Here is a 12,461-nt window from a genome sequence, read left to right as displayed (position 1 = left end):
ACGGATAATCTAGCTAGGATTCATGCATAGGATGGGCGTAAAAAGTACGGAGTAATAACAAATAAAGTAAAAGAAAAAATCAAACATAAAATAAACATGGTATTTATGAAAGTATAAACCAATAATTCCTCTATCTATTTTTTGTGTAACACTGTAACATATACTAACGTTTAATATATAAAACTGAAGATTAAAGGTTATGATGAGGCAAGTCACGACCAGGGTAAGCCCGCACTTAGCTAGATTTGTCCTTGTCCATAAGTCAAATAGAAAGACTATACTTTTAATAGAAATAGAAGGATTATACAATAATGTTTTTCATATAAACACCGAGTATTCATTTACTTTTCTCTTTTTGCACAATTCTCATAATTTGTAGTGTTTATATATTCAAATATTTTGACTTTTCCCATATAACATAAAATTTCAAAGTTATATGTCGATATATACGTATGTTCTCACACAATCTTTCATGAAAGGAGTGTCTATATATATTACGGAGTATCAATGATATGATGTCGTGGTAGGCTAGTAGCATTATTGGACGCACACAACTCTTGTGTGTTGACATATCTTACACTATTACCAAATATAGTACGCAAGCATGATTGGTACCCCAAACCTGAGAGTTATAAAGTGCAAACACGATATGATGTCATAAATAGGGCTATATATAGGGGTGCTAATGAAACGAGTAGCTTGATCGAGCTCAACTAACTCAACACGACTTATTGAACTCGCTAGCTAATTTCTCTCTATTTAATTTCTCCAAATATTACAGGTGAAAAATGGATTATATAAAAGCTCCTTTCAATGGTATACGAAGCGATGTAAGAGGAAGACTTGCATGTTACAAGCAGGATTGGGTGAATGGTTTCAAACATGGAATTGGGTATGTTCTCTTTTTTTTTTGCTATGTTTTATCAAGTATGTTCAATTGAAACATATATCTAACATATAGGGAAATGTATCACAACAGTATATTTTCCTATTTTCTAAACAATATAATATATATTATTGTTGATATCTTAAAGGATGTCGTATGCTATGTTGTATAAAGAATTTAAATTTGTAATTATTTCGCAAACTAACAACAACTAGTTTATCTTGATTCTATATTCTTGTTTTAACGTTAGATAAACCGTTAAAAATTTATTTAACTTCGAAAAACTTGTTTGGTTGGTCTAATAATTTAATGCCTTTCAATGGCGTAGGATACTTGGCCCCGCTGCCTCTATCTTTTTTGCTTCGGCTCTTCCTGCTATAGCCTTTGGGGAGCTGTTGAACAAGAAAACAGGTTAGTTTGGCTCCTTTAAATATAATCTCTATTAATTTTTTTTTTTGGGTTATTACACATAGTGGTATCACATACAGTAGCGTGAAATACTTATGTACACTGACAAACCTAACATTCAATTAGGTTATACGGACCTAATGGTTATATATATTAAGAGTTTAAGAATAAAGTCTTGTGTGTACAATAGGACACAGATTCAAATCAATGATGAGCATCATTTCAAAGTCATATCGATCATATTTTGTTACAACATTAATATCTTCATTTTGTTTAATAACTTGACAGGGAGAAAAAACCTAAGTTCAGTGCAAACTTTAACTTCAGCAGCAATTTGTGGGCTGATACAGACAATATTTGGTGGACAACCACTTTTAATACAAGGAGTTGCAGAACCAACTGTTCTTATGTATACTTTCTTGTATAATTATGCTAAAAAAAGGGATGATCTTAACCCTTTATTCTTGGCTTGGACAGCATGGTAATTTACGAGACTTATCATATACTATGTATATCTATACACTTATACGTATACATTTATATTGGCAACTTTATACACATTTGAATAATTCAACTCAAATTAATTCCTATACATGATTATGTATTGCAGGGTTTGTGTATGGACATCTCTTTTGTTGCTACTCATGTCAATATTTAATTTGTGCGCTATCATTGATCGAATCACAAGGATAGCCGAAGAACTTATCGAGATGTTGATTTCTGTTCTCTTCATCCAAGAGGCTATCAGGGTACTATATATACTTATGTGTAACCAATCACTCTTATATTTTTCGTTGTGACTAAATGGTCTGTCGTCTTAGCAGGACAACTGTACATGCTTGTTATATTGTTGAGAGGTGATTTAATAATTGATATTCTCTTCACAGGGGATTATAAGCGAGTTTCAAGTTCCCAAGGGAAAGGACGACGAGTCAAACAAGGCATATAATTTCGAGTGGCTGTACGCAAACGGATTGCTAGCAATCTTATTCTCTCTAGGTTTTATTTACACTGCCTTTAAAACTAGAAAAGCAAGGTCATGGTTGTATGGAACAGGTTAGTTCACTAAGAAAATCAGTAAATTTATATACAGTTTACAACTTTACATACTACTTACAGTTTCTTATTATTTGCAGCAAAAGAATTTTATGTCTCACAAATAATACCCCTTTGTTGCAAATAATATGAAATAGAGGTGTTAGTATAAATGAGTCAAAAACACAATTATTAGGAATTAATTAATTTATATTTGTGTTTGCATGCAGGTTTTATAAGAAATTTCATAAAAAATTTTGGGGTTCCTATGATGATATTAGTATGGGCTGGGTTATCATATGCTGTACCTAGCAAAGTTCCCTCTGGAATTCCTAGAAGATTATTTAGTCCTCACCCTTGGGATTCTTGGGATACTTGGACTATTGCCAGTGTACGTAATCTCTTCCTCTTTCGTATATGTTACTTCATCACTGTGAACATTATCACGAGACATTCTGATATTAATATGAGTCACATCATCCATTTAATTTATTATCACCTATCAAATGAGCCGTGAAATTTCTCATTAAGAAATTGGACTAGATAGCTAGTCATAACTAACTAAATGGCCAAAATTAATAATTAGTACTTATGATATGTGTATGGTGACTAGATCTCATAATCATGCAAGCTGCTTTAAATTTTGCAGGAGATGGGGGATGTGCCCACAAAATACATCTTTGGGGCATTCATACCAGGATCAATGGTAGCAATTCTTTTCTTTTTCGAGCACAACGTCGCTTCGAAAATGGCACAACAAAAGGAATTCAATCTTAAACACCCTTCTGCCTACCATTATGACCTCTTTCTACTTGGCTTGATGGTTAGTCACTCGATCTCCTCAAGTAATCTAATACTAGCTAGTTTTCTTTTTACAAAATCGCGCTTATTAGAACTAATAACGATATCATAATGCTTAATACATTGTTATCATCAACAGACTTTGGTTTGTGGGTTGCTTGGACTTCCTCCTTCCTATGCTCTTCTTCCTCATTCTCCTAAGCACATCAAGAGCCTCGCCGTCCTCAAAAGACAGTTTATTCGAAGAAAGATGATCGAAAGTGCCAAAGAAAGCATACATAAAAATGCAAGTAACTCTGAAATTTATGGCAATATGCAAGCTATTTTCCTAGAAATGGAGAGGAACAAATCGGTAAGATTTAATTTGTACACTAGTACTAAAAGGAAGTCTAATTTGCAATAAATTTTGTGATTAATGATTAATAAAAAGTTTTATTTGGCAACAATTTTGTAGATAGATAAAGTGGTTAAAGAGCTAGAAAACTTAAAAGAAGTAGTGATGAAGGGAGAAAGTGATGGGAAAACAACATTTGATCCTGATAAGCACATTGAGAACCACATACCGGTACGAGTTAATGAACAAAGATTGAGCAATCTATTGCAATCTCTTCTCCTTGGAGCTGCAGTTTTCGCGATGCCTGCTCTCAAGCGATTGCCATCTTCGCTTCTTTGGGGGTACATCGCGTACGTCGCTATTGATAGTCTCCCTGGAAACCAGTTCTGGGATAGAATCCGACTTATCTTTGTTAATAAAAGCAGATTACACAGGTGAGTTGTCCTACATTTTTCTTGTACGTGTAGTATTTGAATGTGAACAAAAATTATACTTGTCAATTAAGCTAGTCCGCATATATGACCAATAATGTTTGATTTGTAAATTTTGGCAGGATTTTGGCTAGGAATCATGCTTCGTACGTGGAAACAGTGCCATTTAGATGGATTTTGGCTTTTACACTGTTCCAATTGACATACTTGCTCATTTGTTACGGCATGACTTGGATACCTTTAATTGGAATAATCTTCCCCTTGCCTTTCGTTCTTCTTATAATCATAAGGCAGCTTTTGTTACCCAAAATTTTTGGGTCACACTACTTGCACGAACTCGATTCTCATGAGTATGAAGAAATCCTAGGCACTTCAAGGCGTATACCCCTCTCTTTCAAGGTATGTTCGTAACGTTGTTAAATGTATTAAATTACTTTAAAACTTAATTTTAATACACCCTTAATAAATTTACGCGCACTTAAAAGTAACATTTTAAAGATGATTGTGGGTTGTGTTTAGTCTATATGCCTGTTCGGCTTGGCCCATGGCTAAGGTCACTCGCTATATGCCATGTCATGTTGATGTTTTCGAAAGGTCAGATAGGGTGGCTCATGCACGGGCTAGGAATAAATTTAAACATTACTATTCGTTCACTAGTAATGTTAAAACGAAGTCTTGTTCTCTGTGCCCAATTTTTATGAATATATGAATATTCACCAAGGAATTAAAACTTACAAATTAAAGTATATATTTATTGAATAAGTTATTGTTATGTTCCGAATTATCACTAATTTTTCTTACATAATGTTTATATGATCACTTTCACTGATCGATTACACCTTTTACAAATCAAAACTGAATTCTACCGTTTCAAAGTGAATTGATTTTATAGCATTATTAAAAGTTATCAACACTCCATCATCCATATATGTTTTGCTCACTATAATGCTATTAATACAATAAACAGGAAGATGTTAATACCAATGAAGCCAACAATGGAAATGAAGAAGAAGAAGAAGCAGAAGATGAAATTTCAGATTCTGAATTGTTAGATGAGTTAACAACTCATAGAGGGGAGATAAAGATTAGAAGTGTAAGCCTTCGGCGCTTTCGTAGCGAAAGAAGGGCTCCCATTGCAAGTACAGAGATGGACCCTAGAGCTGCAAGCTTGAGACATGACTTCAAGGTAATTATCATCATCTACATCATATTTGTTATATCTCCTCTTATTAATTTATAATTAACATTATAAGTTATAACCTAAGATATATTTATTATAAATATAACACATATTTACATGTTCTTGTGGTACGGTTGTTAATTAGCATAACATTTTTGTACATGAGCAGATCTTTCCAGAAAATATTGTATAAAAAGCTAAGGAGTGCAAGACAATGGAGATACCCTTGGGCCTTGGCAATGGAGTCATAACCAAAGTTACAATAAATGTTAAACTTAGTTAACTCATCAGTTGAAGTTGTCGAGAGGAAAATGCAACGGTGACTCAGTTGAAGTTGTCAAGAGGAAAATGCAACGGTGTTGCAACGGTGTTTTAAAGTAACAATACACTCACCGAGTCACCGTCTCATTTTGCTTGCTCTATAGTCAGAATTTCCATTTTATTGTCATAGTTACTTGTATTATTTATTTAGGAAAATTTTTATCTTCGTACGTATTACTTTTTTCTCTTGAGTTGGGGCCCACTTTACCCCACTCATTTTTCTTCTGTATTTTTTTTTTTTTTTTTTTACTTTCATAAAATCTTATACGGAGTACAAATGACCATGTAACAAGTAAATTGAGATGAAAGAAGTTGTATATATGACTAAACAAAGTATATATACATACAATTGGTGGTGATGATCTTTTCTTTTATCACTTTATGTATAGGCTTGATTGTAATAATTCCAATAAAGAAACCCTACAAAGGGGCAGGTTTTTTCTTTCAAATTCCTCACACGCCACACGGGATTAGAATTAATTAAAAGGTGTTACCTTAGTTCAAATTTAGTTTTGCAATGGTTAGAATCTAACTATTGACATGCCAATGTTAGGCAAAAGAATTATACTAATATTATCTGGCTCCTTTTTTTTTATTAGGCAGTTAGGCTTAATAAAAGCGTGATTACTCTTTTTATATATATGATTCATTTTTATGATTTGGCTGAGTAGATAAACACGAGTCAACAAATACTGAAAGATTGCTTATTAACCTTTTTTTTTTTTTTTTTTTTTTTTTTTTTTTTTGTTGTATACTTTAATTATTTTTTTTTGAAACAATATACTTCCCTTTTTAAAGTTTTTTTTGAAAAGAAGAAAAGCGATTTTATTAATACGGAGTATAATATAGCCGAACGACACTTACATATAATTCCTAAGAAATCAAGAATTTCAGCACAAGTGCATAACACCTTAAAACTAAATACATCGTAGATTTGATCAACAATTGCCTTAATAAAAAACTTCATCTGAAGCAATACAATCTGTGAGTTAGTACTAATTCGACAGCATAGATGGAAAGAAAAGGGAGAAAAGTGAAGGAAAACAGAAAAAACCTAGCTAGCAATGGAGGTTAGAAAAACCCTATAAAAAACCTAGCTAGCAATGGAGGCTAGGAAAACCCTTCCAAGGGAGAAACCTAGAGGGAACTAAGAAAACCCTTCGAAGGAGAAAACCTAAGCCATAAGAGGGAACTCTCTACTTATCTTTGTCTCGATTTTGGGCAGCTATTATTACCATTTTCTTTGCCTATCAATAAGAGAATATTATGTGTTTCAAAAAAAAAGAAAAAACAAAATTCAATCAGCAACAAAGGCAATACAAATTACAAATTAAGGTTTTTTCTAAAAAAAAAAAAAATAAATAAATTACAAATTAAGGTACGAAAATTTTAAACCCGTAACCTCGTATACAGACCCTTACTCTTGACTATTAAGTCAAAGTCAAGATCAGACCTCATTAATTGGTAGCATATATTGAGTTTAGGTGGGCATCACTTCCACCCTTCCATTCACTTATACTTTGTATGATAAAAGTTATTTCTAATTATCTGTTTATAAGTCAAAGAAGATTACTCCTCCACCTTATATTTTATGCATTTTTTTAGAATGGACCTTATATATCATGCTTAGCTAGCTAGATCCTACATGTTGCGCAAAATAATATAAAAAATTATCAAATCAACCAACAAGCTTATTGTTAGAGACTTAGAGATGATGGTGGCTAAAATTCGAAATCAAGTTATCTCCTAAATTATCAATCGTCAATTAATGTTTACCGTTAAACATCCACACGCATAGCATCCATTTTGGACTGTCTTACTTAAAGAATGGTACAAACAAATAAAGCCAAAGGATTAATTTAATTCATTAATTTTTTCAATGATTAAAGTAACTACGTTAGAACTTCGCACGGTTTATATAAATCGATTTTTATAATTTGTACATTTTTTAAAAAAAATAAATAAATATAAAAAAATTATGCACCTTGTTCAAAAATATTTGTAATTTTTATAGTTTTAGATTTTCATCAAAATTAGGATATAATACCTATTCAACGCGCCTAATACATATTTCAATGTAGGAGTCTATTTATTAGTGTGCTATTTACAATTGTTTTATTTTTTAAAGATAAATTGATAGGTTGTAGTTGTAATGTAGAAGTTTCTAATATTCAAATTTCAAAATTGTTAAATATGGTAGGTCCACAAAAAAAATGACATCATCCTTGCATTTAGATGGGAAAAAAATTTATTATGTGAGTGACATGTGGATAATGATGACTTCACCAACGTTTTGTTTTAGTAATAGTTAATAGATACATATAAAGCGTAGTTTTTTTAAAAAAAATTAAAAAAAAAAATTGATGACATCATACAACAAAATGGTAGGAAAATTCTTAATGAGAAAGCGACACATAGGATAGGGAGGGGATGTATAATGTCAGCAATTTTCTGTTTTAGTAATACTTAATAGATTAATAATTTAAAGTTGATAATTTGAATCAAATTTAAGCTTGATTTTCTTTGACGATGTCAATATTTACAGGCATTACCTACTAAAATATAAACATTTTCCCATGTACTTATACAACTAATATACGATCATCTAACATAGTACGTACGTACGTAATTGACATCACATAAACAGCTTATGAATTTAATATTTTTGAATTGATAAGAGGTTCACCGTTTTGAGATGACCATTGATAAGCATCTTATCACATAAATGAGCATGCACTTAGATTTTATAAGTGCACTCTTGCTTATCACATAAATTGGAATAAATCAATTATTAAATGCTACAATGTACTTCATTCCCATCATGCCTTTTGGGCCTAGTGATTTGGGACTTTGATTTGCAACTTTTTATGGGCCTAATTACTCAAAACCTGTTTTTTTGGGTTTGATTATCAAAAAATAAAGCCGACAAATTTATAATAGCAAATAATGAAATAACAAGTTCTAACTTCTAGTGAAGTAATGATAGTGAATAAGTCTTACAAGACCTACAATTTGAATATGGGACATATTTGGTTTGGAATTCGGTTTTTCGATTTTTCAAATCCTAAAACCGAAACCAATCCGCAATATTTATTTTTTTCTCAAACCAAACCGAACCATATTAGAAAAAAAAACCGCACCGCATTTCTAATTCGATTCGATTTGCAGTTTGGTTCGGTTTTAAACCGAATTAGTTTCAACCCTAATCAATATCGTTTGGCTTACTTCTTATTAGTACAGAGTGAGGTTGAAATATGCAATTTAATATGGTCAACAAATACAATCTACTTTATGATGCATGGTATAAAAATTTCAACAAGATCATCCTAATAAGAAAGGAACAAAAAAAAAATCCTTATATTAGCTTGCTGTCTATATCAAGATGAAGTATTCATTGAAATATTGAACTTTTGTAGGAACTCAGCTTCTACAAGAAACAAAATTTTTTTTTTTGACAGAAACAAGAAACAAATTAACGGTATACAAAGTAGGCTGTCAATTGTTATACAAGTAGATTTATTAGTCATTTACATAATTAATTTATCAGGCTTATTTAATTTAGTGGCGGATAATTTTTTTTTTTTTTTTTTTTTTTTTTTTTTTTTTTTTTTTTTTTTTTTTTTTTGGTAAGGCTGCATTAAAAAAATATAAAAATACAATTTAAAAAACAAAAAGTTTTGTATGCATTGATTTACAATAATATTAGTATACATTTAACAAATATTAAGGTATCTTATAGCCAATCTGGGTAACTTTTTGCATGTTTTGGGCAACTTTATGCCCAATACGCTTTTAATACGAGTATAATATATAAACTAGTTTTGTGTCCGGGCAATGTTCAGGTGATTGATAAAATTTTAAGATAATATTTTTACTTGAATGTTAAATACGGTCAATAATTCGTTCTGATAATGTAGGATATTTAGACATACGATATCAGGCTTATATTTATATAATAGTGTACTTTTTGTAGTTTTGTTTGTAAATAAATATCTATTACTTGAAATTATTTTTATTGAACTTAAATTATTTTCACGGAACTAAAAGTATTTTTACCAAACTAAAATTATTTTTACCGATTAAAACTTATTTTTACTGATTTTCTAATATTTTTTAAAAATAAATTAAATAACAATGCATTTTGTATACGGCTAGCCACACCATCTGGCTGGACAAAGTAACCGTACCCCTATAAAACTGATGGAGTAACTCTGTAATACTAAATGAGTAACCTCTAACACTAACCAAGTAATCCTTATCTATAACAATGATTGAGTAACCACTATAATACTGACCAAGTAACCCCTATAGCACTAATGAAGTAACTCTTGTAATAGTTGGTGACACACTTTGGCCTGCTACGTATAAATGTTTGTGATTAAATATATTATAAATGGATCTTATTTTAAAGAACTTTTTAAACGAATTTGATTATGTAAATAGAGTTGAGTTATTGGACATTTATTAAAAGTTATGATTAATTTTGTATATATATAAAATATTAGAATTCTATCGATAATAAAACTCTTACAACAATTTTATCTTAAAAAATCTATCCAAAAATCGCTTACTTAGTATCATATGTGTCACAATAATACATAGTTATATCCTACGTGGCGCGACACTTGGCAAAAAACTAAAATGCCAAGTGTCGTTGTCTCGTGGCCTAGCTACGAGACCGGCTTTATTTATTAGTGATATGATAAGCAACAAACTAAATTGTATAAGGGTAATAATGTAATATAATTATTTTTAAACACTAAGGTTTGCTTTTCTGTTTTCTTCAAAAAAAAAAAAAAAAGGTTTGTTTTTCTGTCATTAAAAGAGTGTTACATTACCAATAAATTGCAATTAACTTTTATTTGGGTTGAAAACTTTAATACATATTGTCATATTAAAGTAACTTTTATTCATTTAAAGATAACTTTTAATTATTTTAGGACAATTTTACAACATATATACTATAATTATTGTATAGCCAATTTTTTATAAAAGTTTGTGTTTACAAACAAAAAGCTGAAAAAGTACTGCTAATCTAAATAATCTTCATTTTTTTTTTCTCTTGGAGATGATAAATGATACGTTATCATACATGTGAGATATATGCAAGACGTACATGTACTTGACCGTACCTTGAATATTTTATTAACCTAATTATACTATACCCATGATTAAGGGATTATGATGTTAATATTGTTGACCTCTACATTTCTTTGATTTAAATGTCAAATTACCATACATCAGACAGACTCCTAGATAAGACATCTTACCAAGCAATGCTTCATTAACACACCAGAACAAATCTACAAGTGGAAAAAAAAAAATTAAAATAAGCCCAATTATTGTTTTTTGATAGAGTATAAAATATATTTCTGGGTCTCAACCATCAGTTTAAGTTTTTGGTTGAGTTGATCCTTTAACATGGTATCAAGAACGGGGGCATAATAGAGTATAAAACATATTCCTGAGCCTCTACTATCAGCTTAAGCTTTTGGTTTAGTTGGTCCTTTTGAGGGGGCATGGTAGAGTATAAAACATATTCCTGAGCCTCTACCATCAGCTTAAACTTTTGGTTGAGTTGGTCCTTTAACATTTTTGTCTATTTTGCTTGATATAATTAAAATTGAGCTGTGTAACTCAGCCGATGTTATTTGCATACCAAAATATTACTTTTTATGTATTAACTGCTTGTTCTCTTAAACTACTTTCGCTCAAACATAACTATTAAAGTCAATGTAACAGGAAAATATATTACGGGTTCGTTCAAATCTCATTCACCCTTCACTTGTAAAGTAGGATCGGATATTCGTTGGGTATATATAGAGAGGCCAATATGTGTTGCATCTACTCTTCAAGTTTAAAGGCTCGTATGCGAGGAGCATAATATAAAAAATATAAAATCAATCCTGAGAGTTTAACCTTTTGCTTAAATTAGTCCATTGATAGTTTTATTATACTAATTCCAAAAGTAAAGTACGAATGAGAACAAGGTGATTGAAAAGAGACGACACCAAAATTTAGCTAAATGAAGACAAAATAATCATGATTTTAACACATCTTGCAGAAGTTTGATGATAAAATAAATAATTGAAATTGTATTCAAAGAAAAAAAAAAAAAAAAAAAAAGAAAAAGATCAACTTGAAACATGAAATTGTACATTACTTCACAAGTCTCCATCTTATCATGACAATACAATATATATAAGACAAATTTGGTTGATTAATCTCACTATAATCGTGATTTAATTTTAGGTGGCTTGTATATAATTAAGATTAAGACGAAGAAACATGGGAGCTAATTTAGTCATTTGATGTGGGATGGTCTATAGTTTATGATTATATTATTAAACTTTGACTTTTACTAAAAGAGGTGGTCATATTACATAAGCTATTACCTCCGTCCCACAACAAACCTGGCCTAAGAGTATATTAAGCATTATTATCACACATTCATAATACCGATCAATTAGTGCTTATCAAAGATGGCCTGACCCGAATTTGGGCGGGTTTTGGGCAGCTTTTGTCGGGCCCGGCCTAGCTCTATTTTTAAAAAAATTTGACAGGCTTGGAAATGCATTTTTGTGTTATTTAGTTCATTTTTTGGCCCGGCTTGAAAAGCCCGTATGACCCGACCATTTTGGGTGGGTTTGGACATGGAATTTTAGGCCGAAAGCTAGGCTCGACCCGCAAAATGGGCTGATATTTTAAGCCTTAGCCCGGCCCAGCCCGCCGATTGATCAGGGTTACGATCAATACATGATAATATCATAAGTTAGTAAACTCATATTAATGTAGACATTTATTTATTAATTAGGATTGTATATATCATAATCACTATAGTAATTAAACCCCTTTTAAATGATTTGATGATTATTAGAAGAAAACTATAGGTTATTCAAAGTTGTTAGCTAGATTGAACAATAACGCATGTCTTGTAAACTAAAGTTGTTAGATTGAATAATAGTGTCTTAGCAAAGCCTTTATAAAATTTTCTCTATTGTGATTGAATTGCCTTATGAATTCTGATCCGTAAGAATTATTTTATACATAGATATTCCGTGTATT

The 12,461-nt window shown here is 30.9% G+C and overlaps 1 protein-coding gene across 1 annotated transcript; it reads left to right on the top strand.

The window, feature by feature from the left end:
* Window positions 1-686: 686 nt before the first annotated feature.
* LOC110698896 (boron transporter 4-like) lies at window positions 687-6,103 on the top strand. Its single transcript, XM_021876402.1, has 12 exons — window positions 687-892; window positions 1,215-1,297; window positions 1,583-1,775; window positions 1,905-2,043; window positions 2,182-2,350; window positions 2,560-2,720; window positions 2,979-3,152; window positions 3,270-3,482; window positions 3,585-3,898; window positions 4,018-4,294; window positions 4,863-5,081; window positions 5,245-6,103. Exons 1-12 carry the CDS (start codon window positions 789-791, stop codon window positions 5,266-5,268), a joined length of 2,070 nt encoding a protein of 689 aa, XP_021732094.1. The 5' UTR covers window positions 687-788; the 3' UTR covers window positions 5,269-6,103.
* The last annotated feature ends 6,358 nt before the right edge of the window (window positions 6,104-12,461 follow it).

Source organism: Chenopodium quinoa, unplaced genomic scaffold, assembly GCF_001683475.1.
Source record: "Chenopodium quinoa cultivar QQ74 unplaced genomic scaffold, ASM168347v1, whole genome shotgun sequence".
In the NCBI taxonomy this organism is placed as follows: Eukaryota; Viridiplantae; Streptophyta; class Magnoliopsida; order Caryophyllales; family Amaranthaceae; genus Chenopodium; species Chenopodium quinoa.
The sequence above is the reverse complement of the archived record's forward strand: the minus strand, read 5'-3'. Positions and strand labels throughout refer to the sequence as shown.